Source organism: Trachypithecus francoisi, unplaced genomic scaffold, assembly GCF_009764315.1.
Source record: "Trachypithecus francoisi isolate TF-2019V2 unplaced genomic scaffold, Tfra_2.0 Lachesis_group0, whole genome shotgun sequence".
Taxonomy (NCBI): Eukaryota; Metazoa; Chordata; class Mammalia; order Primates; family Cercopithecidae; genus Trachypithecus; species Trachypithecus francoisi.
This window is the reverse complement of record NW_022681453.1, coordinates 130752628-130777538: the sequence shown is the minus strand read 5'-3', so window position 1 is coordinate 130777538 and position 24911 is coordinate 130752628. Positions and strand designations below refer to the sequence as shown.

Here is a 24911-nt window from a genome sequence, read left to right as displayed (position 1 = left end):
TATTTTCATTGCCTTTTGTATTTCCAAGGTGCTGGGGGCAGAATCAGACATTAAAAGCTTTAGATTTAGGAGGAGAGAGAATTCTGACATCTGGAAAATTCTTCAGTGGTGAGAACCTGAGCTTTGAGTCAGGCAGAGATCTGGGTGTTAATCTTGACTGCACAATTTATTTACAGTGTAACCTCAGGCAATTACTTAACTACGCTAAGGCACAGTTCTGATCTGTAACATGGGGATAATAATATCTACCAACTGATAGAACTGTTTTGAGAATTAAGTAATGAATGGAAGGCTTAGTACAGTGTCTGGTACATGCTAAGTGCCCCACAAATGGAAGCTATTGTCATTGCCACTTGTTTCCTTTATTGTTGCTGCCTCTCACAATCAATCCTTCTCTGGGGTTAAAATCAGTCTTTTCACTGTGTTCCAGGTTTTTGTGGCCTTATTTTCCCAAATCCTTCTCAAGACACTTTCTCATCCTCATTTTATAGTTTGGGCAACTGAACCAACCAACCAACCACCATGACCTCCTAATTGGCATCTCATTCATTGCCAGTTGATTCCCTAAGAATCCAGTCTGCTCACTGCTGGGGGGGTCTTGGGTTGACTCCTCATGAGAGTAGTGTGAGCCTGGAGGCTACTCTGTGAACACACTTATCTCCGTACCCTTCATTTACCAAACTTTAACCCTCTTGTCCTATCGTCATCTTTCCCATTTGTTTGTTTGCTTTTTTCTTCAGATAGACTTTCGCCCTTGTTGCCCAGGCTGGAGTGCAATGGCGCAATCTCGGCTCACCACAACCTCTGCCTCCCAGGTTCAAGAGATTCTCCTGCCTCAGCCTCCCAAGTAGATGGGATTACAGGCATGTGCCACCACCCCTGGCTAAGTTTGTATTTTTAATAGAGACGGGGTTTCTCCATGTTGGTCAGGCTGGTCTCAAACTCCTGACCTCAGGTGATCCGCCCGTCTCAGTCTCCCAAAGTGCTGGGGTTACAGGAGTGAGCCACCGTGCCCAGCCCATCTTTCTCTTTTAACCCTGTCCATCCTCTAAACTGATATTAACAACAGGAAATTTTAGAACACCAAAAGCAAATGTCAATCTCTATTTGATTTGGGAATGGTAGCTGGAACCTTCATTGAAAGGGGTATTTGGGGACAGAGGAAATTTGCCTCTTCACTTAATTGCCTCTTAAGTTTTCAGACATGAACCTGGTCTATACCAAAGGTTACTCTGACATGTGTGATGTGGGGAAAGCGGAGTAGAGGCTCCAGGCCAAGGATAGCTTTGCTGAAACAATATGCTCACTGTGTCCCCTAGTGTAAGATCTGTGGACAGTTGAGCAGTCACTAAGCTGCAATTATCTGCTCTGTTTTTAACAGTCTGAAAATAAACTGGTTATGCCTGATTGTTGCATGCAGTTCATTGGCAAACACTTCCGCATGTCTGCAACAAACTGGCACATCTCAGACTTCAGATTGACATTTGTTATGACATTAAGGCTAATATTTTGCCACATGTAGCTGAACTTACAATGTGGTAGTGGTGCCACCACTTGGCAGTCCCGTGGTGCTGAGTTCTAAGACAGGTCTCGTTACCCAGCCAAGCCCATCAGCTAGATGATTGTGTTGGTTTTCAGTTGCTGCATAACAAATTACCCACAAACTGAAAAGTTTAAAATAACAAACACTATCTAACAGGCTCTGAGTGTCAGGGATCTAGGAGTGGTTTAGCTGGGTGCTTCTAGTTCAGGGTCTCTTACGAAGTTGCAGTAAAGCTGTTGGCTGGGGCTGCAGTGATCTCAAAGTTCAAATGGGATTCAGGCTCACTCACTGGACTGTTGGCAGCCATCAGATCCTTGCTGGCTGCTGGTTGGGAGCCTCAGTTTCTTGCCATGTGGGCATCTCTATAACAGCTGGCCTCCCCCAGAGCAAATGACCTAAGAAAGACTGAGAGAGTAATCAGGATGCAAGCTGGTAGTGTCTTTTATAGCCTAATTTCAGAAGTGATGTATCATCACTTCTGCTGTAATCTGTTGGTCATAGAGACCAATTCTAGAACAGTGTGGAGGGAACTACACAGATGTGAATACCAGGAAGCAGGGATCACTGGGGCCATTGTGGATGCCTACTACCACAGTGATTTAGACTGAGTTACCCAGCTTGCCCATTCATTCACTCATCCATTCACTCATTTTTTTTTTTTTTTTTTTTTTGAGATGGAGTTTTGCTCTTGTTGCCCAGGTTGGAGTGCAATGGTGCGACCTCGGCTCACTGCACCCTCTGCCTCTCAGGTTCAAGTGATTCTCCTGCCTCAGCCTACCGAGTAGCTAGGATTACAGGTGCCCACCACCACACCTTGCTAATTTTTTAAATTTTCTTTTTTATTTTTAGTAGAGATGGGGTTTCACCATGCTGGCCAGGCTGATCTTGAACTCTTGACCTCAGGTGATCCACCTGCCTCGACCTCCCAAAGTGCTGGGATTGCAGGCATGAGTCACTGCACCCAGCTCTCTTGCTCATTTAATCAATGTTTATAGATGCCCACAAGCTCCAGGTACTATTCTTGGTGCTGAGGATCCATTGGAGAAAAAGGGCTGTTCCTGCCATCAGGGGCCTTACAGTAAATTACAGTGAAGCATGAAAAGTGCTGTTGTGGGGGAAATTCAGGGTCATGGGAATGTGTGCAAAGTTAGGAGTGGCTTCCTGGAGAAAAGGACAAAGTGACATGGTAAATTACTCAAATGCCTTAAAGGGTAAGTGGATTGGGGTGGTAGCATGGAAAATTGAGAATAGAATATTATGGGGAGATCCAGACAGCAGGCAGGAAACCAGGAATTTTAGCCAGTAGGAGGACAGCCTTTCATAGGTCAGGACCAAGGGATGAGATGCCAGACCTGGAGGTCAGGAGGTGAGATCACAGCTAGTCCAGTCCTTGTAGCAGCCTCTCAATTACCCAACATGTTATTGGGGCAGGAGAGAAGGCATTACAAATAAAATGAGGGGAGCTTCAGAGTGGAGGCTGAGGCCTGGTTCCCAGAACTGCAGAAAAGGTCACAAAGGAATCAATTCAGGGAGGCCAGTACTGTTTTCTAAGCATTGCCCTGCAACACCTAAATCCTCTCTGAAAGAGGGCCGGATAGACTGGTGCTGGAGGTTGTGCCTCAGCTGTGGGGAATGGGGTTTAGGGACAGGAACCACGGCTGATAGCTGAAGAGAAAGTTGCAGAGCAGCAAAGTTTGTCTTTGATGCCATTGCCCAGATCCTGTCCTGCCAGCTTGGTGCTCTCATGGTGCCTCCAAGTTCCCTGGCTCACCCCTTCACCCTTATCCCAGCACCGTTCTGCTGTCCACACTGTCAGGGCCAGCCCATTGCCTAGGCTTTGTTCAGTCACACCTATCCCCACTCTGCTGACCCGTAAGGAACTGCCCTGCCACAAACTTTATGGCCACGGTCCAGCCTCAAGATCGGAGGATGCAGAATTCACCGTACCAGGCTCCTAGGCACAGAAAACCAACCAACCAGCCAAAGACTGTTATGGAAAATTAGAGGCTGGGAGTTGGTTGGTCTGATTATTTGTGGCTCTTGGTTGGATTCACTGTTTGAGGGCTCAGTCTTTGCTGCTGTGACCTATTTGTCACCACCTATGGGCAGAATCGAAGTTCTGTAGTCTGTGTTAAATCAGTCTAATTTTGTAGGAAAATTGGCGACTCTGGCCATCTGGGAAATGGTTGCTGCCTCTCTGCCTCCCATCAGCACACCTATGGAACCTTCATCATGGAGCCCAGGGAATCAATGGAACCAGGAAGGGCAGCTCTTCCTTTTATAACAGTATCAATATGGCATCTGCCACTGCTCCTACAGGCATAATTAGCTGTTGAGGGGCGAGTGTGTGCCAGGTGCTCTGTTCACACCTCTACCTCATGACCTTATGAATGCTCACAGTCATCTGAGAGCACAGAAATGATTACAAGCAGTCTACAGAGGTCGTGTTACTTCTCCAGGGTCACATGGCCACAGGTGATAGAATGCTGGTACATTTGACTTTCGAACCTCTGCTCTTTCAGCAGGGTTCAAATACCCATAGTATGGATTTCTTCACTTGTTCAAAGCTCTGAAAAGTCATTTACTGTATGTTGGCACCAGCCTTCCTCTCTCCCTGGCCACACCCTGACTCCTCCTAGTTCTTGTTTCCTAAGTCTCTGAATGCTCTTATGTCATCACTGTCCAGGATGTCTCTTCCAGAAGGCTGATGGTGAGCAAAGTCTGAGGTCTCATCAAGAAATTAAAGCCAAGGGGGAATGGAAAGTAGTCCACAATGAAATTCCAGGATTTAAGGTTTCAGACTAGGCAGGAGAGGAAAGGCAGGAAGGGCATCTGATGGTACATAGACCCCGATCTCTTAAAACAGCAGCAAAAACAGGTAACATTTACTGAGTACCTGTTATGCACCAGGCCCTGGGTGAAACACACTCTATACATTATCCCATTTAATCCTCACAACACATGTACGAGGTAGTTACCTCTAATATCCCCATTATACAGATGATGAAACTGAGGCTCAGGGAGGTGAAGTCACATGGTCATACCATGGCAGATGTGGGAATTGGACGCGGCTCCTAATGGCTGCATAGCCCGAGCTCTGAAACTTTGTGTTGTCCTGCCTTTGTGTACCCACATTAATTTCCAGATCATTTCGGAGCGCACCAAGCCCAGGATGCATGAGTTCCAGTCTGAGGTGTTCATGATCATCGGCGGCTGCACGAAGGATGAACGGTTTGTAGCAGAGGTGACCTGCCTGGACCCCCTGAGGCGCAGCCGCCTGGAAGTGGCCAAGCTCCCGCTAACAGAGCATGAGCTGGAGAGTGAGAATAAGAAGTGGGTGGAGTTTGCATGCGTGACATTGAAAAATGAGGTCTACATCTCAGGTAAGCAGGAGTCATGTAAAGCCACAGCAAGCCTCAGAAGCACTACCTATGTTCCTGAGTGGTAGCCAGGCAACCATCCTAGAATTACTGTGAATTGGCAATGATCTGGCTCTGACTGAGACAGGATATGGACCCAGGAGCTCAGGTGGTCTTATCTTGGAGGGTACATTGCTCCTTAATAAACACCAAACTGAGCAGCATTGTGCTATTCTTTTCTTTTCTTTTTTGAGACAGAGTCTCGCTCTATCGCTCAGGCTGGAGTGCAGTGGCACGATCTTGGCTAGCTGCAACCTCTGCCTCCTGAGTTCAAGTGATCCTCCTGCCTCACCTTCCCAAGTAGCTGGGATTACAGGTGCCTGCCACCATGCCCAGCTAATTTTTGTATTTTTAGTAGAGACGGGGTTTCACCATGTTGGCCAGGCTGGTCTTGAACTCCTGACCACAGGTGATCCACGGGCCTCGGCCTCCCAAAGTGCTGGGATTACAGGCGTGAGCCACCTTGTCTGGCCAGCATTAATAGAAAACCTGGAGAGGAGGCAGACAAGTCCAGTCCTTCACGGAAAAAGAAGAGGGAAAGTGGTTAGGGTTTATTCAGTGTCTGCTATAGGCATAGGCCCCTGAGCTACGCAGTGGGAATTCAGTAATGAGTAAACATGTCTGCTCTTCCCCCGAACCTGACCCCTCCCGTGTTTATTAGGTTGTACTTGGGTATACTTCAGTAGGACCCAATACTTTTTCACTAGGAAAATGTTTGCTTCAGTATTGATAGTTACTTTGTGTCTGTCTTCCCCATTAGACCTGAAGTTCCATGAGGGGTAACACTATAGCCCCTGTACCTAGCACTGTGCCTGGCCTCCGGGTAAATGTTCAGTAAATATTTATTGAATGACACAGTCTCAACCATCTTTACTGAGTGGTAGATACATTTATACTTTAATAACATTTAATTGTTTGCCTCTCATATCAGCTCTGTAAGATAGGGGTTTTTAGGGTAGGAGAAAACAGAGGCACAGAGAGATTCTTGAACATACCTAAGGTCGCACACTGGTAGGTGTCAGGCAGGACTTCAACCCAAGTTCTGAGCCTAACGTCCACGCTCTCCCCATCACACCAAAAGCCACTTGGCTCTCCCTGGGACCCTAAGGAAGGAGACAAGCTTCCCTTCCCCTTTCTTAGAGGCTTTTCTCCAATCTGAACTTGTTGAAAGGAAAGCGTGTTTCCAGAGCGTGTTCCCTCCAAAATCAAGGACAGGCCGTCCTTTGGATGCGTTCATATCGTTGATTAGGTTCTAGCTTTCTTTTCATCTTGCAGAAATTTTTTTTAATTTTTTTTTTTTTTTTTTTGAGACGGAGTCTAGCTCTGTTGCCCAGACTGGAGTACAGTGGCACGATCTCGGCTCACTGCAACCTCCGGCTCCCATGTTCAAGCAATTCTCCTGCCTCAGCCTCCCAAGTAGCTGGGATTACAGGCGCGTGGCACCACATCTGGCTAATTTTTGTATTTTTAGTGCAGTCAGGGTTTCACTGTGTTGGTCAGGCTGGTCTTGAACTCCTGACCTTGTGATCCACCTGCCTCAGCCTCCCAAAGTGCTAGGATTACAGGTGTGAGCCACCAGGCCTGGCCTTAATTGTTGTAGAAGATCCAAACAATGCAGAGCAAGTAAAGTAAAATAGGGCAGTTTCTCTGTGCCATCACAATTCTATGGGTTTTCATTTTTTACAAAAATTATTTTCTATTTGCTCAGGGTAAATAATTTTAGCTGCTGCTACAAATCCTAAGTCTCAGTGAATTAACACAATAGTATGCAGGGGTCAGGGGGAGGACGGTCTGCTCCATTCAGGTACTCAGGGGCCTAGGATCCTGCCATCTTGTGACACTGCTTCTTCCTACATGTGGACTTGATTTAGGGATGAGAAAAACGCTGAGGGAGTTGAGAAGTCACACCTGCTCACAAAAGCCTCAGCCTGGAAGTGCCATTGATTTTGCTCACGCTCCATTGGCAGAAACTAGTGACATGACCTCCCTTACCCTCCCCTCACCCCATCTAGGTGCAGGGGCCTGGGAAATGTAGTTTAGCTATGTGCCCAGGAGGGATCAACAGGTGTGGTCATCATAGTCAGTCTTTGTCACATATACTACATGTGTTATTCTCTTTCTTTCTTTCTTTCTTTCTCTCTCTCTCTCTCTCTCTCTTTCTTTTGTTTCTTGAGATGGAGTCTCACTGTTGTCCAGGCTGGAGTGCCATGAAGAGGTCTCAGCTCACTGCAACCTCTGCCTCCCAGGTTCCAGCGATTCTCCTGCCTCAGCCTCCTGAGTAGCTGGGACTACAGGCACATGCCATCATGCCTGGCCAATTTTTGTATCTTTGGTAGAGAGGAGGTTTCACCATGTTGGCCAGGCTGGTCTCAAACTCCTGACCTCAGGTTATCCACCCACTTCGGCCTCCCAAAGTGCTGGGATTATAGGTGCCCACCAACATGCCTGGCTAATTTTTGTATTTTTGGTAGAGACGGGGGGTTCACCATATTGACAGGCTGGTCTCAAACTCCTGACCTCAGGTGATCTGCCTGCTTTGGTCTCCCAAAGTGCTGGGATTACAGGCGTGAGCCACCGCGCCTGGCCTAATTTTTTTTGTATTTTAAGTAGAGACAGGGTTTCACCATGTTGGCCAGGCTGGTCTTGAACTCCTGACTTCAGGTGATCCGCCCACCTCAGCCTCCCAAAGTGCTGGGATTACAGGTGTGAGCCACTGTGCCCAGCCCACATGTTATTCTTTTGTCATAAATTTGTTGTTCACTTTTTAATGATACAAGCAACACCTGAAAGCATGCTTATTATACACAGTTAAATCAACAGAAACTTGTACTTCAATTAACAATATCATCTGGACATGACGACATGTTGGTTTAATGGATATACATATTAAGTGATATAGTTACTAATGCAAAGCACATCATGGGAGCTTAATTACGCTGGCCAGTATTATCACTACTGTTATTCTTTTTACCAGCTATATGGCAGTCTACCAAATGGATAAACCATAATTTTTTTAGCTTTCTTTTTTTTTAAATCTCCTTAAAAAATACTGCAGTAGGCATTTGTAGACACATATTTTTTCATACTTGTGCTGCTACTTGGAAAGTTTTCTGGAAGTGGTCATATGTGAATTGAGAATTTTGTATATATTGTGAAATTGTCCTACAGAAAAGTTATACCAATTTACAGCCCAATCAGTGATGAGTGACAGTACCCGTTTTCTATATCCTTGCTCACGATTTCTATTATTAGTCATTTAAATTTTTAATAGACTAGAACGTTTGAATTTATACTCCTAGGTCATTAGTGAGGTTGAGCATAGTTTATATATTTACCAGATAATTGGATTTATTTTTTTAAATTATCTGTTCATACTCTTGACAATTCCTATCAGTTTTTGTCTTTTTCTTACTAATTTTTTGGAGCTCTAATTATATATCCTTTGCTATTTGTGTTGCAAATATTTTCTCCTAGACTGTGGCTGTTTTTTAGCTGTATATTTATATACTTGTTTTCTTTCCTATACAATTCCACATTTCATGTCATGCTTAGAAAACCCCTCCTAACCCCAAGGCCATTAACATAATATCCTATACATTCTCCAGTTACTTCTATAGCAGTAACATTTGAATTTTATTTTAAATGTAATGTAAAGTAAGTATCTAACTTAATTTTTATCCAAATGAACAACCAATTGTTCTAATAACATTTATTTAATGATCTGTATATATTTTAGTCTGTTTCTGTGCTCTTGTTTTTAACTGATCAGTTTGTCTAGTACTGCACTGTTTGTATTAGGTTAGCTTTTTTGTATATTTTAATACTTGATAAGGAAAGCCTCCTTCTTCACTTTTCTTTTTCAAAAGTTTCTTAGAAATTTTTCCAAACTTACTCTTCCCAGTGAAATTTAGAATTATCTCATCAAGTTCCCCCCAAAAGTCCTGAAGGCACTGAGTATATAGATTAACCTAGGGAGGGTTGACATCTTCACAATAAGGTGTCTTCTCATTTATCATTTATGCACACCATAGGCTTTCTCGGTTTTTTTTTTTTTTGGTCCTAAAATAAAATCATAGGTTTTAATAAAGTTTGCATATATTTCTTTGAAAATTTACAGTTATTTTATAGTTATACTTTTTGACACTACCTAAATAGGATCCATGTTTTGAATAAATGGAGACCTTTGAAAGGTACCCCACCCAAAGAAAAAGGGCCAAACCATATGAACAAAAGATTCAAGGCAGAGGAAGCTCCACTTCCCTCGTAGTAAGCGAAAACCAAAGTGACAGAGTTTTTCTCCGTCAGACTTAAAAAAAAAAATAAAAGAAAGGCAGAAAACAAAACCACCACTACCAACAAAAAGTGGGTATGAGGAAAAGTCAACCAGCACCGCTGCGAGGCATGCCTTGGCTGCACCTATAAAAACTCAGGGTGCACATGCCTTTGACTTAGAAAATCCACTTCTGGGCTCTGCACTGGAGAAACACCCCTGACACAGAATGTGGTCAGTAATGTTCACTTCTCCACTATTGCACATATGTAAGTCTGAAAAGTAAATCTTTGCTTTAAGTAGTTGGCAGTACTCTATGCTGATGGGAAAATGGAAACACAAAGCTGTTAAATATTTGATTAAAATCACCAAAAAAGTCAGTTCTCCTTTGTCTTTGTCTCTTTCCCCAGCTGCTGAATTACTTATTTTCTGTTTTTTAAGAGCATTGTCTTCAAGAAAATATTTACCAGATCACTCTCAAATGATCTATTGTGAGCATCTCATACTTTTATAACAAAAATTAATTTAGAAATAGGATAAATCCCACTGACCTTTTTATACAGATCAGAGAGACATGCCAAGAGAATGTTGTACGATTTCTTAGTGATTTTTCCAGGTCTGTATCTTTGCTTTTTTGTTTAAATCATTAAGTAAACATAGAACTTAAGCTGCCATGTAATTTGCCTTCTGCACAAACCCCACTGTCCCTGCCCAGCCTTTCTTCCTGCTCCTTGTGAGAGCAAACACTGAGTCCAGATTCCCTCTGGCCCCTACCCACCCAGGCTGGCTTGGGTCCTGCCCCCTTGAAGCCTTCTTGGGGCCCTGCTCACTTAGCCACCTTTTCTCTGAACTCTCACAGCACTGAGGTGGCACATGACACAGTGTGGTACATCATCCCTTCTGTCTCTCCCTGTTCCCCTGCGTTTGCCTCATCTCCCCTGCCAGACAGCACACACTAGTCGGTTTCTTATATCTCCCCTCAGGGCAGGGCTGGTCTGGGGACTTGGCACTTTTGGATATGTGGGATATTATGGGAGAAGCTGTATTTCTGACGCATCTGATGGTTTCTTTTTTTTTTTTTTTTTGAGACGGAGTCTCGCTCTGCCACCCAGGCTGGAGTGCAGTGGCCGGATCTCAGCTCACTGCAAGCTCCGCCTCCCGGGTTTACGCCATTCTCCTGCCTCAGGCTCCTGAGTAGCTGGGACTACAGGCGCCCGCCACCTCCCCCGGCTAGTGTTTTGTATTTTTTAGTAGAGACGGGGTTTCACCGTGTTAGCCAGGATGGTCTCGATCTCCTGACCTCGTGATCCACCCGTCTCGGCCTCCCAAAGTGCTGGGATTACAGGCTTGAGCCACCCCGCCCGGCCTGAATCTGATGGTTTCTTAAATGCTTTGTATCTCTTGCAGGCGGCAAAGAAACACAGCATGATGTTTGGAAATATAATTCTTCGATCAACAAGTGGATTCAGATTGAGTATTTAAACATAGGCCGCTGGAGGCATAAGATGGTGGTGTTGGGTGGCAAGGTTTATGTTATTGGAGGCTTCGACGGCTTACAGAGAATCAACAACGTGGAGACCTACGACCCCTTTCACAACTGCTGGTCAGAGGTAGAGGAGACGATTTCTACCAGTAACTGCCTGTATTATTACTTCAATGCTTTTTTAGAAAGCTTTGGAACGTGCCTACCATGGTGGCCAGCTTTCTGATCACTTTACTCCCAAGGAGAACATTTTTGGTGGCTCTGAGCTTCTTTCCTCCTAGGAGCTATTGCTTCAGTATCGCTGATCACATCACAGAAACAATGTCCTTCCAAGTGGTGAAGGTCTGTGTGGGCACCTGTCCTAATTTGGACAGAACCCCAGATGTGGATGGAGGCTCACCCTGTCCTTAGATGGGAGATCTCTTGGTCTGCATGTCTTGACGTAGAGTCTTATCTCCTCAGATGCCCTGTCTCCTATTCGTCTCCACACTGGACACATGCAGATCACTTTACTATACTATTTATGAACCCAGAGTGATTTGGTCATGTTAGAAGTCATCCCTTCTTTATTTTCCCATTGATGATGAGCCACTTGCAGCCCTGCATGTCAGACTTATCAATGCAACCTCAGGTGTATATCAGACTCAGGAAAAGAAAAGCTACCTCATCTCATTTCCAGGTTATTTCCAATTTCAAATTTTCTTTCTCCTTATCAGATCAGATGTCCAAGCATGTTCCAGCTTAATGGAGTGTACAACACAGTCATTGTAGGCACAAGCAAAGGTTGCCAGGTCACCACATTCAGCCAAGACTGTCAGCCTGAAAAGTGCTATATTGAGAGCCCTTAACATTTATGGGGAGCGTACCTAAGATCTTCTCAAAACAAGCCCGATCACAGAGCTGCTCCATGATCTAAAAGGATCCTGCAAATAAATGGGCAAGAGGCTCTTGGAAGTCTCCTTTAGTGTCCTGGGTAGAAGCACACGTCTGACTTAATCTCAAAATCCTCAGTGCTACCCTGTAATGGAAGAGTCTGCTTACCTGTGGCCACCCCAAACCCATATACCAGCTTTTCTTCCTAGATATAAGCACCAAGGAAAATCAATGCTGGTACATAGTAGGCACTCCATAGATATTTTTTGAGTGGATGAGCACATGAATGTATATGACTATGCATGTATAAAACATCATTTTCCTCCAACACTGGCTGATTTCATCTGTATAAACTTATTCTTACCTATACTCCTCCTTCCCTGAGAGCTAGATTCTGGGAGAGGCGGGCATATCCCAACACACAGCTTGCTCTAGCTTTCGTGGAGCCTGGAGGGAGGGTGGGAAATGCATGCTTTCATTCTTGCTTTGTCTTCAGAGGAGTCAAGCCTATGGGCCTTGTGACTTTAGGCAAAAGATGCCCAGTTCTGTGTCCCAGAGCTCTGTCCTGTATCCTGGGAGTTACTGCAGCAATCTGGGCAGCATGACTGACAGCTTCTTCTTGTGCCCTGTGCCTCTACAGGCTGCACCCCTCCTTGTCCATGTCAGTTCCTTTGCAGCCACCAGCCATAAGAAGAAGCTCTATGTGATTGGAGGAGGGCCCAATGGGAAACTGGCCACAGACAAGACTCAGTGTTATGACCCTTCCACCAACAAGTGGAGTTTGAAGGCGGCCATGCCGGTGGAGGCCAAATGCATCAATGCAGTGAGTTTCCGGGACCGCATCTATGTCGTTGGTGAGTAATGGCTTCTTATTGATCTGAATAGCTTAGAATCTGATAAGCGCCTGGCTGCAGTGCGTCAAGGGTGTGTCGCGGTGTCTCCAGTGCTGGCAACTCACTGCCCCTAGGACCCACTCTGACTTTCAGAAGAGCCGTCAATCGATTGTTTCTCTTGGCAAGAGGGTAGACTTGGCCTAACCAGAAATTGAATTTTAGTGGTTAAGAGGGAAGAACCCAAAAAAATGGAGCGATGCCCATCGAGTTTCCTCCCTCTCTTCAGGTGGGGCCATGAGGGCGCTGTACGCCTACAGCCCCCTGGAAGACAACTGGTGCCTGGTGACCCAGCTCAGCCACGAGCGGGCCAGCTGCGGTATCGCGCCCTGCAACAACCGGCTCTACATCACCGGCGGGCGGGACGAGAAGAATGAGGTTATCGCCACGGTGCTGTGCTGGGACCCCGAGGCCCAGAAACTGACAGAGGAGTGTGTCCTGCCCCGGGGCGTGTCGCACCACGGCAGTGTCACCATCAGGAAGTCGTACACCCACATCCGCAGGATCGTGCCTGGAGCAGTGTCTGTCTGATGGCAGGATGGGAAGCTGGAGAGCCCCCCAGATCCTCAGCGTGCCCGCCTCACCTCTCACCCTCCTCCAGCCCCACTTCAGGCCGCCGGCTCGAGTTTGAGGCCATGCATTAGGGGATCCCCTTGACTCACTTTGGGAGAACCTTGGAAGTCACAGTTTGGGGTCACTTGAGACTGGCCAGGAATGTTTGCATGACCTACCTCAGGAGGGGAGGTGAGGAAGAGTAATATTTAGCATTCAGGACCCACCCACCCTATGCCGGCTTCTGTGCCAGGCACTTCCTCGTATGGGTTCATTTAACCTGGTGAGTGGCTCTTATCACTTCTAGTTTACAGGTGAGGGAACAGAGTTTCACAGAGGCTAAGTGGCATGCCCCTGATCACTCGATAGCAAGTAGCTACCCCAGGAGTCTAAAACCCAGGTCTTTCAGCTCCGAAGTCAATGCTTTTTCCACCATGCTGCCTATCTCAGGCAGGAAAAACAAACAAAAAACCAAAACTAAAACCTGGCTCATGCCGGGCGCGATGGCTCACGCCTGTAATCCCACACTATGGGAGGCCAAGGAGGGTGGATGACCTGAGGTCAGGAGTTCGAGACCAGCCTGGCCAACATGGTGAAACCGCCCCCCCGTCTCTACTAAAAATACAAAATTAGCCTGGTGCAGTGGCAGGCGCCTGTAATTCCAGCTACTCAGGAGGCTGAGGCAGGAGGATCACTTGAACTTGGGAGGTGGAGGTTGCAGTGAGCCGAGATCATGACACTGCACTGCAGCCCAGGCAACAAAAGTGAAACTCTATCTCAAAAACAAAAACAAAAACAAAAACAAAGACAAAGAAACTTGGCTCACTTCTTGTTTCGGCAAGTCTGCTAAAAGAGTCACTCAGCACGGCAGGGAAATAAAGGTGTTTCCTGTTTTCTTTCCTTTTCTTTTTTATTCTGCATCCTCCCTCGTCCCTGCCCTTTACCAAAATTTAAACCAAGGAGTCATTTGGGCTCCTTGCCAAGAATATCTCATAGGTTCTTCCACTTGAAAGGTCTGGGGGATGGGTTTGGGAAGGCCTGTTTGCTTTGAAAGAGATGAAAGATGCAATACTTGTGTTCTGTCTTTTTTTTTTTTTTTTTTGAGATGAAGTCGCCCAGGCTGGAGTGCAGTGGCATGATCTTGGCTCACTACAACCTCTGTCGCCCTGGTTCAAGTGATTCTCCTGCCTCAGCCTCCTGAGTAGCTGGGATTACAGGCACCTGCCACCACACCCAGCTAATTTTTATAGTTTTAGTAGAGACGGGGTTTCACCATCTTGGCCAAGCTGGTCTTGAATGCCTGACCTTGTGATCCGCCCTCCTCGGCCTCCCAAGTGTGAGTCATGGACCGGCCTTTTTTTTTTTTTTTTTAATGATCATAAGATGGCCCATTTTGGACCAGAATTGTCATTGCCAGACAGAATTGTACCTTTAGCACAGTCTGGTTCCCTGGCCTCTTAGTGTTCATCAGTTGTACTGCAATGTAGAAAAGATGTTTCTAGAGACTTAAACTACTGTTTTATTTAAAAAAGTAAACACCTGAACACAGCTGGCCTCCACAGGAACGACAGATTCTCCTTGATGGTACACTTTCTAGTTTTTGGACAGTGATTTAGGTCCACCTTCCTGATACCCCATCCTCCTGAAGCCTTCGTTTTCAGGACTTTTAAAAAGCACTTCTACTTGTTTTTTTTGATCAGTGTAGCTCAATTGTGTCCTTCACTGTAAGAGCTAGAGCTTCCAAATGAGCTCACTGGAAATTCATTCTAATCCCCAAGCTGGAGAAACAGGTTAAGAGATCCTGTTTCATACACTGTATTTAAAAAGCAACAACGATAACAACATAGTAACTGCATTACCCAATGGACTTTATTTTCATCATATGATTTCAATTCTCTTTATAGAGTTTTATTTCATGTCCACTGTGGCTTGTTCTTCTCAGCCGTTTGGGAAGTTAGAGTTATTAGAGTTGACAGTGAACTTAATTTTCATTAAACAGTCATGGTTAGAAGAAGCTAATATTTGAAACAGATTGCAAAAACTTGAAAAATTACAGGTGAGATTTCTGTTTGTGCCAGATTATTGAAGATAAATATAAATGTATGTTGGTGTGTGAAAGGCTCTGTGCCTTAGAGGCATGACAGTTCAGCTCTCTGCTGTGGAAAGTAACACAGGCCAGTAGAAGCATATTTGTGGAATTTTAGAACAAACTATGGCTGACTCATGAGCACTATAATAACCATCAGGAAGCTCCCAACTGAAACAATGTAACAATGTAATCTAGTTCAATTCAGCAAACAGTCATGGAGTGCTTCATGTCTGCCAAGCCTTGAGGACACCCATGAATGGCAAATCTCCATGCTGGACACTCGATGTGGGTAAATAGGCCACCAGTTAATACTTTTGTTTTTCTTTTCTTCAAGTTAGCTAAAAATGAGATGTATATGAAGTGATGAGGCTGGATCCAAGTCTTGATTGCCTTTCAAGGGGTCATGGTGGTAAGCTGTGCAGTGAAGTCAACCAGTGGCCATTGCTTACATGTTTGTCTTTTCAGGGAGCAGATGGTGGTCCTTTGATAAGACCCATTGGCAAACTTCGCACCCATCAGCAGGTCAACCCTATGCTGGGAAAGTGAGGATTTGGGATTTCTGTGCTATAAACCTGATTCTAAATGTAGGACCCAAGTTTCTGGACTACATCAGAATACCTAAATGAATCATGGAAGCACTCTTTATGATTTTTTACAACACCAGATATGCAGGTGAATTGTGGAAAATTTCATGTAGCTGACACCCAGGAAATGGGGAGTCCTAATAATGACATGGGGTAGGGAACAGATACATCTTGTTAGAAGATTGAGGGTTCTGTATTTGAAGTTGTCAGACTGTAGCTCTTCGAGAAAGAAAGTTCAAGTCATTTGGGGGAAACTTAAGTATAGTCATCAGGATTTTAGCTTCTAGCCACTAGCCAGGGATAAGAGCTTCTAAAATCTAAAATTCATTCTAAGAAATAAAGACAAACACATTTGCAGGAAGGTAACTGTTGTAACCCACACCATCAGTAGGGGGAAAACCAAGCCGAGAATTAACCCAGGGAGAACCCTCGGACTCAGGCAGGACATGGCAGGATGTTCTGGCTCAGCAGACTGGAGATTGAGGCAGGGCCTGCGAGTGGACAGAGCATCCCTGGCTGGGAAGAAGAAGATGGGGTAGGAGGAGGTCAGGTTCCAAGGGTGCAGGTCTGGAAAATGATATCAGAGGCCCTGGAGTTTGTGAGCTTGACTCTAGTCCCAAGAAGGGTAAGGGAGAATAAGGGTAAGGGAGAATTTCAGGCAAGGAAATAATGAAGGAATCCACTTCTTAGAGCAGAGGCACAAGTTAGAGCAGGCACAGCACTGGGCCAACTTGCTGTGGGGCCTGTGAACTGCTCAGCTGGGTCTCCTGTCCTAGAGGGAAGGTGGCCCAGAGTCTTTGGTGGAGCAGAATCTGTAGATGACGTTGAGGGACTCCAGTTGCCAAGGTTGATCTGAAGCAGGCAGGGAGCTAAGCTTATCAGAACACCAGCAGATTCATGTTCTCTTCTTAGCTTTCATCTATTCTGGTCTCAATGGCTTCGGAAAACACACACATACACATACACTGTGTCATTGAACTCAAAGCAAACTATGCTCTCAGGGAAATACAAATATCATATTCTTATAGCTGTAAAATAGTATAGCTTAGCTATTTAGAGAAGTTTCTGAGGTACTGTTGTTATTTACTTGTCCTGTTTTATTTTGAAAAATGAAAGCACTCAATAGAATTTTTAAGGTTGATAACACCACAGTGATTTCTTATGTAAGTCCCAACTTGGAGTTGCAAAATCATTTTTTCCCTTAATACCTGGGTGTTGTAGTAGATCTCATAATTTGAAGAGACAACCTTTATAGAAATCCACATATATCTCAAATATGGCTACTGCAAAACCAGTTTTGACAGGTCAGATTTTCATATGTATAGGTATAAATAGCCAACACTCGGTGAACAAAATCTTTTAAGCATTTTGGTTACATAAAGTTGTATATTTTCAGTGATCAAACGAAGGATATTGTTTATAGGTTTTAAAAACCAAACCAATTAAGTTTTTATTTATTCAATAAAATATGCACAGAACAGATGCAAATGTGTTATATACAATCATGAAGTGATTTTTTTTTTTTTTTTTTGCTGTTTGTGGTTTATATAAATAAGTGGTGTCTGAACAGAAATTAATTTAGAAAGTAGAAATTTAAAACATTTCAGTTGGTTCGTGGGACTTTAGATAAGTTCATAGGTTAAAATTCACCAGGTTTGATTTATGGAATGTCAAACAGTAGACAGTTTTTCCCTCCCTAAAGATGCATTGCCTCGCTGAGCAAGCTTTTACCAACCCATATGCAAACTGCGTGACTCTCCTCTTGCCTGGCCTCACCTCTTCATACAGGAGACCCCTTTCTAAGTTGATTACAGGTCTGACCTCTTAGCCCGCCTCCACCATTGTTCCTGTGTTGTCTCTGAAGCCCTCCCTGGTCTTTGCTTCTCAACTTGGGGCACATGTAACTTGGGGTATGAGACTTCCCTCTAATCACTGGAAACCCTGTTACCAATTTAGTTTGTTTTGGTTACAATGCAAGAGTCCTATGTATTTGAAAAGGAAAACTGGAGCCTTTAAAGAAATCTGGGGTTCCATGAATAGCTTCAGACCTTTCCCTCTGGGCCTCCCCAGAAGTAGATGTTCTGCCTTAGGAGTTCTTGGTGGAAACCCTTGGAAATCACAGACCCAGCTCCCTCACTGGTGGGGAGTGTTCTGGAGTGATCTTGGGCCCTGGATCTGACTGCCACTGCACCAGCTGTGAGTCAAACGGAGTTTTGACCTTAACTTTGCTGCTGAGCCTTCCAATTTCTCCACTGGGTCTAAGTGATAATCTCAAGTCTGGGCAGTTTGGCCAGGGCCAGGCATCTGCCCAGCTTTTCTTAGCGCCTCCCCCTGTACCTACTGCTCCCTGCTGGTGTATAGCATCTCCTGGACCAGTTCCTTTTCCCTGGACATGCAGCCTTCATACAGGATCTCAGTTCTCTCCTGCCCTCTGTAGCCCCATGCTTCATATTCCGTTCCTGCATGTGGCCACAACTGAAGACTCTTGGTGCTGGGGATGAATCCAGGTCCGGTCCCACCCTCCCCAGGCTCCCCACCATCAGCGTGGCTGCTTACCAGTCACTGTTTTTCACTTCCATGTTTGTTTACTGGCGCCTGGGGATTTTCCTTTTCTTTTTGCACATTCAGACGTCTGCTTTGTTATTGATTCCCACATGAAACGCTGCCTTGAAACCCATGCCCAACCATCTCCACTCATCTGTCTGGATACAGAATATGAAACTTACTGGCTATAAATTCTTTAGGAAAGTTAAAGCTGGGTAGAGGGAAAAGGGGTGGCCTTTGATGTGTAAGACAACTGGAAATCTCCCTTCATAACACGAATCCTGATCCCTCCACATTTCACAGTAGGAGAAGCTCCCAGTGGGCACGGAAAGTTGGAACTCATAGCCCCAACTCTTCCCTGTAAGGAAAGAGTCCTGTACACAACTCTTCATTTAATTTCCCAAGGAACATCAAAGACCAGGCTGGAACAGTTAAGTAAAACTTTACCTATGACTTAGAGATGACACAGGGGATAAACACAGGAAGGGAAAAATACTCTAGATTATGAAGACGACAAGAATCAGCTATCTCTGAGAAGCTGCGTTTGTCTTGAGAAGACGTGTGTGTGTGTGTGTGCGCGCGCGCACGTGCACATGCATGTGTACATACATGGTTTAAAAATAAAAATAAACAAGCAGGAAATTAGTTAAAGCAGTGAAAACAGATTCTGTTCAGTAACTGCTGACAGTAGGGGAAAGAGCTAAGCTCTATTCTGATTTGTGCAGAGATGCTGACTGGGTCTTTTAAAGGGAGAATAAGGGAGCCAGGAGGTGCAGTGAGCAGGTTCAGTTAGAGTCAGGGAAGTGAAAAATGACAAAGTGTTGGGCAGAGTCAATGTGATGAGGCCAGCTGTGTCTGCTAGCTGGCAGTTCTCGAAGCTAGGATCCTCTCCCCCAACAGAGCCTGGGAGTCAGAGGCTCTCTCCTTCCTGATAATTACCTTGAGGGGAATGGCTTTCGGGTCCTTGAGAAAGACACTCCTGAGCTGTAGGTGACACATACAAAGTAGCTCAAAGGGACAGAGGAAGGATTCACAATGGTAAGCCTCCTTTTTTAGTCAATGTTCTAAAAAAGAGAGGTCAGGAGCCTATTGTCAGGTGTTGGTGGAACAAACTAAATTCTTTTGACACCCTTAAGCTTTTCCAGACAGCAACTCAAAAGAGGGCTGGCCCATCCCAGGGACGTGGCCTTAGGCTGCTAGAAACCATGCGATGGTTTGGTGAAGTCTCTGAGCGCAGGGTGAGTGGAATGTTGGTGCTGAGAGTTTCAGGTATACTTGCCTTATGAAACAGATACAATTAAAAGAACAGGTGTGCCCACCACCTGCGCTGCTGTTGGCAGCATTTTAAAAGAGAACTGACCATTTTCTGCAACCCACCATGGGCCCACTGTGCGAGGCCAGGAGTGCCGAAACCCCTCCCTCTAGAATCTGCTGAAGGCAACTAAAGAGAAAAATAGTACTAAAGCTTCTTTGACCCATACAGGCTAGAGCAGTGCTTTCAAACTTTCTTGAACATGTATCACAATAAGAAACACATTTTCTGTATTTCCTATTCAATTTTTTTCTTAAAATGCTGTTCACAAGCCACCAAATTAATTACATCACCCACTAATGGGTCACAAGTCACAACCCATATCTGAAAGGTACAAGACTGGAGGGCACTGACTTGGGCAGACAGGGCAGGGGCGAGGGGAGATGAGGCTGGCAAAGCCTCATGTATTAGTCCATTTTTATATGCTATGAAGAAATACCCGAGGCCAGGTAATTTATAAAAGAAAGAGGTTTAATGGACTCACAGTTCCACATGGCTGGGGAGGTTTCACAATCATGGCAGGAGGTGAAGGACGAGCAAAGGCATGTCTTACATGGCAGCAAGAAAGAGTGCCTGTGCAGGGGAACTGCCCTTTCTAAAACCATCAGATCTCGTGAGACTTACTCACTATCATGAGAACAGCATGGGAAAAATCTAACCCCATTATTCAATTACCTCCCACGGGTCCCTCCCATGACACATGAGGATTATGGAGCTACAATTCAAGATGAGGTTTGGGTGGGGACACAGCCAAACCATATCACCTTGATTTAAGAAAGTGCCAATACATAGAGGGCAGAAGGAAAACATGACTGCGCAGAGCAATCTGTAAGTCTGACCTTAGATAAAAAGGATTTTTGTCGGTGAAATTCTATTCTGTTTTTTGTTTGTTTGTTTGTTTGTTTGGGATGCAGTCTCACTCTGTCGCCCAGGCCGGAGTGCAATGGTGAGATCTCAACTCACTGCAACCTCCACCTCCTGGATTCAAGCAATTTTCCTGCCTCAGCCTCCTGAGTAGTGGGGATTACAGGCACCCACCACTATACCCAGTTAATTTTTGCATTTTTAGTAGAGACGGGGTTTTGCCATGTTGGTCAGGCTGGTCTCAAACTCCTGGCCTCAGGTGATCCACCTGGCTTGGCCTCCATAAGTGCTGGGATTACAGGCATGAGCCACCCCGCCTGGCCAAAATTCTATTCTTTCATAACAAAAATGTAGTAATAGGAGCATCTACTGAGTAATTCCAAGAAACATGAGACAAAGCCAGAAATAGAAAAAAAAGAAAAAGATTAGGACAGTGACAAAACTAGTCTAGGTAGAAATGCTGAGGTTTTTAATTGTCAAAGTGCATTCTGGTAGAATGTCACATTCCCGGAAAAGGTCACTGGAGGAATCTGGAGGAAAAATGATGCCTTAGATTTTGTTCTGAGTCCTAAGTAGACATTAGTGAAAAAAAGGATGGGGTGAGTCTTTGTGAAACAATGCAATAAATATTAATTGAGCGCCTAGTATGTGCCAGGCATGATTTCTGTCCATCTGTGAACAAAACAAAGCCCCTACTCGCATGAGCTAACATTCTAGTAGAGAGACAGGCAAGAATCAAACAAGCACAAAATATAATGAAAAGTAGAGATAAATGTCCAAAGAAAGTAATTCAGGGCAAGGGCGATGCATGCTACTTGAGCTAGAATGAACAGAGCCATCCTTTCTGATAGAGACACTTAAACAGAGGCTTGAGTGAAGACAGCCTCTCGTGAGAGGCCTGAGAGTATCCAGGGAAGCTTACTCCAGACAGAGGGAAGAGCTAATGAGGCTCTGAGGCGGGAGGCTTCTGTGTATTTAAGGAAGAGTCATGGCTGGGCACGGTGGCTCACGCCTGTAATCCTAACACTTTGGCAGGCCAAGGTGGGCGGATCATTTGAGGTCAGGAGGCGAGACCAGCCTGGCCAACATGGTGAAACCCTGTCTCTACTAAAAATACAAAAAAATTTAGCTGGTCATGGTGGCACACCTGTAGCCCCAGCTACTCAGGAGGCTGAAGCAGGAGGATCGCTTGAACCTGGGAGGCGGAGCTTGCAGTGAGTTGAGATTGCTGCCACTGCACTCCAGCCTGGGTGACAGAGTGAGACTCTGTCTCAAAAAAATAAATAAATAAGGAACAGTCAAGAGGCCTGTGTAGCCGGAGTAAATTCAGAGCCATGGTAGGGAGTCTCAGAAGCCTACGTAAGCACTTTGAATGTCATCAGAGTAAGGTGATAGCTCTTAAGACAAGTTCAGAAATGCTAGAGACTCACAAATGTTCCACACCCAAGCTTGTGACTTGCAAATCCAAGTCAGCTATGTTCGCAGGTGTTCGCAATTCCTTAACAGCAAGGAATTGCCACCCTGAGCCCAGTGTTTTTATGAACCCAATGTATATTGAGTTTGTTCTCCAAATCCATGCTCTCTCTTGGGCATGATCCTGTCCTGTGCATTCATATTACGGGGGGCTGGGGCTGGCTTCCCAAACTGCCTAGTCACATACCCTAGGGTTGTTGGGGAAGCCTCTCCAGGAGCTACCATCCCCTACTCATTCCCGGTGTAGGTGGAAGGCAGCACTCTGATCATGTGATCGCTTATCCACTCAGCATCCTGGTGGCAATGGGAACATCAGTGCTGGTGTTAGTTGAGGTGGGCAAAAGGGGACAAAAGCCAGAACTCTTAAGTTAGTGAGTTCCAGGAAGCCCAGTTAATTTTTGAAAAAATCTTGTTGGCAGCCTAAAATTCAGCACGTTAAAAAATAAACTAATAAAAATTTCAATGGCTAAATGCAAACCAACAAACTATTTTAAAAAAACCTGTAGGCTGGAAGCGGTGGCTCACGCCTGTAATCGCAGCACTTTGGGAGGCCGAGACAGGCAGATCACAAGGTCAGGAGATTGAGACCATCCTGGCTAATACAGTGAAACCCCCTCTCTACTAAAAATACAAAAAATTAGCTGGGCGTGGTGGCGGGCGCCTGTAGTCCCAGCTACTCCGGAGGCTGAGGCAGGAGAATGGCGTGAACCCAGAAGGCAGAGCTTGCAGTGAGCCGAGATCGCGCCATTGCACTCCAGCCTTGGCGACAGAGAGAGACTCTGTTTCAAAAAAAAAAAAAAAAAAAAAGGAAAAGGGCTTGTAAGCCAGGGGCGGTGGCTCACGCTTATAATCCCAGCACTTTGGGTGGCCCAGTCTGGCAGATCATCTGTCAGGAGTTCAAGACCAGCCTGACCAACATGGTGAATCCCCATCTCCACAAAAAATACAAAATTAGCCAGGGGTGATGGCGCATGCCTGTAATCCCAGCTACTCTGGAGGCTGAGGCAGAAGAATTGCTTGAATGTGGGAGCGGAAGGTTGCAGTGAGCCAATGAGAGGTGACAGCGTGCTGGCAGCCCTCCCTCGCTCTGGGCACCTCCTTGGCCTCAGCGCCCACTCTGGCCGCGCTTGAGGAGCCCTTCAGCCCGCCGCTGCACTGTGGGAGCCCCTCTCTAGGCTGGCGGAGGCTGGAGTCTACTCCCTCTGCTTGCCGGGAGGTGTGGAGGGAGAGGCGTGGGCGGGAACCCAAGGCTGCGCAAGGCGCTTGCGGGCCAGCACGAATTCCGGGTGGGCACGGGCTCCTCGGCCCCGCACTCAGAGCAGCCGGCGGGTGCAGTGAGGGGCTTAGCACCTGGGCCAGCAGCTGTGGAGGGTGTGCCGGGTCTCCCAGCAGTTGCGGCCCGCCTGCGCTGTGCTCGATTTCTCGCTGGGCCTCAGCTGCCTCCCCGCGGGACAGGGCTCGGGATCTGCACCCCGCCATGCCCGAGCCCCCGCCCCCCCTCCACATGAGGCCCCAGCCTCCCCTACGGGTGCCGCCCCCTGTTGGGCGGTGCCTGGTCCCATTGACCGCCCAAGGGCTGAGGAGTAGGGGCGCCGGGCGCGGGACTGGCTGACAGCTCCACGGCAGCCCTGGCTCGGGATCCACTAGGAAGCCAACTGGGCCCCTGAGTCTGCTGGCGACTTGGAGAACTTTTATGTCTGCCTAAAGGATTGTAAATGCGCCAATCAGCACTCTGTATCTAGCTCAAGGTTTGTAAATACACCAATCAGTGCTCTGTGTCTAGCTAATCTAGTGGGGACTTGGAGAACTTTTGTGTCTAGCTAAAGGATTGTAAATGCACCAATCTGCACTCTGTGTCTAGCTCAGGGATTGTAAATGCACCAATCAGCACTCTTTCAAAAGGGACCAATCAGCTCTCTGTAAAATGGACCAATCAGCAGGATGTGGGTGGGGTCAGATAAGGGAATAAAAGCAGGCTGCCCCAGCCAGCAGTGGCAATCTGCTCTGGTTCCCTTTCACGTTGTGTAGGCTTTGTTCTTTTGATTTTTGCAATAACTCTTGCTGTTGCTCGCTTTTGGGGTCTGCACTACGCACCGAGAAGGTCTGCAGCTTCACTCCTGAAGCCACTGAGACAACAAACCCATCGGAAGGGAGAAACTCTGAACACGTCCAAATACCAGAAGGAACAAACTCAGGACACACCATCTGTAACACTCACTGTGAGGGTCCACAGGGTCCATGGCTTCATTCTTGAAGTCAGTGAGACCAAGAACCCACCAATTCTGGGCATGCCAGGATCAGGGCATTGCACTGCAGCCTGGGCAGCAAGAGTGAAACACCATCCCCCCCCCAAAAAAAAGGGGGCTTGTAAGTCTGGTTTGCCAGTGTTCACTGACCTGTGTGGTCCTGAAGGCACTTGAGTTTGCAGCCTCTAACATACACCATTTTGTTTAATTCTTGCATGAACTCTGTGAAGTCAATTGATGCTATATAGATGAGAAAACTGAGCCTCAGAGACTTCCCAGAGTCAAGACTGAACGCAGGTGTGTGGGTCTCCAAGGCTGATAATGCTTCTGCTCTGCCCATTGCTGCTTTCAGGGAGCAGGTATATGGAATGCCGTGAGGTGAGGTGATGTCGCGGGTCTCATCTAAGTCCATGGTTCTATGATGCAAACATTTTAGATCAAGCATGTCACAGCTTTAGAGTCACCATGAAAAAAATCCGGAAATACTACTAACTCACTCTGTGATCTGTGCAAGGCCAGGGACCTGTGCCATAAAACCCCCTAGTGGTTGAAGGTGACTTCTGAGTTTACTTCCACCCTAACAGACTCTCATATACGGGAGAAAGGGCTGCATTTTTAAAATTTTTTAATTTTTAAAATTTGTGTGTGTGTGTGTGTGTGTGTGTGTGTGAAACGGAGTCTCGCTCTGTTGCCACACTGGAGTGCAGTGGCACCATCTCAACTCACTGCAACCTCCGCCTCCCAGGTTCAAGCGATTCTCCTGCCTCAG

General features: G+C 46.0%; 1 protein-coding gene across 4 annotated transcripts in view; it reads left to right on the top strand.

Moving 5' to 3' along the window:
* Positions 1 to 17185, top strand: part of KLHL6 (kelch like family member 6) — a 71141-nt gene extending 53956 nt beyond the window's left edge. For all 4 annotated transcript variants that reach the window (XM_033211840.1, XM_033211838.1, XM_033211841.1 and 1 more), the window contains 4 exons: positions 4689 to 4926; positions 10640 to 10842; positions 12229 to 12442; positions 12708 to 17185. In XM_033211840.1, the coding sequence (XP_033067731.1) occupies positions 4689 to 4926; positions 10640 to 10842; positions 12229 to 12442; positions 12708 to 13009 (957 nt within the window). In that variant the 3' untranslated portion in view covers positions 13010 to 17185. The remainder of the gene's footprint in view (positions 1 to 4688; positions 4927 to 10639; positions 10843 to 12228; positions 12443 to 12707) is intronic.
* Positions 17186 to 24911: the final 7726 nt, after the last annotated feature.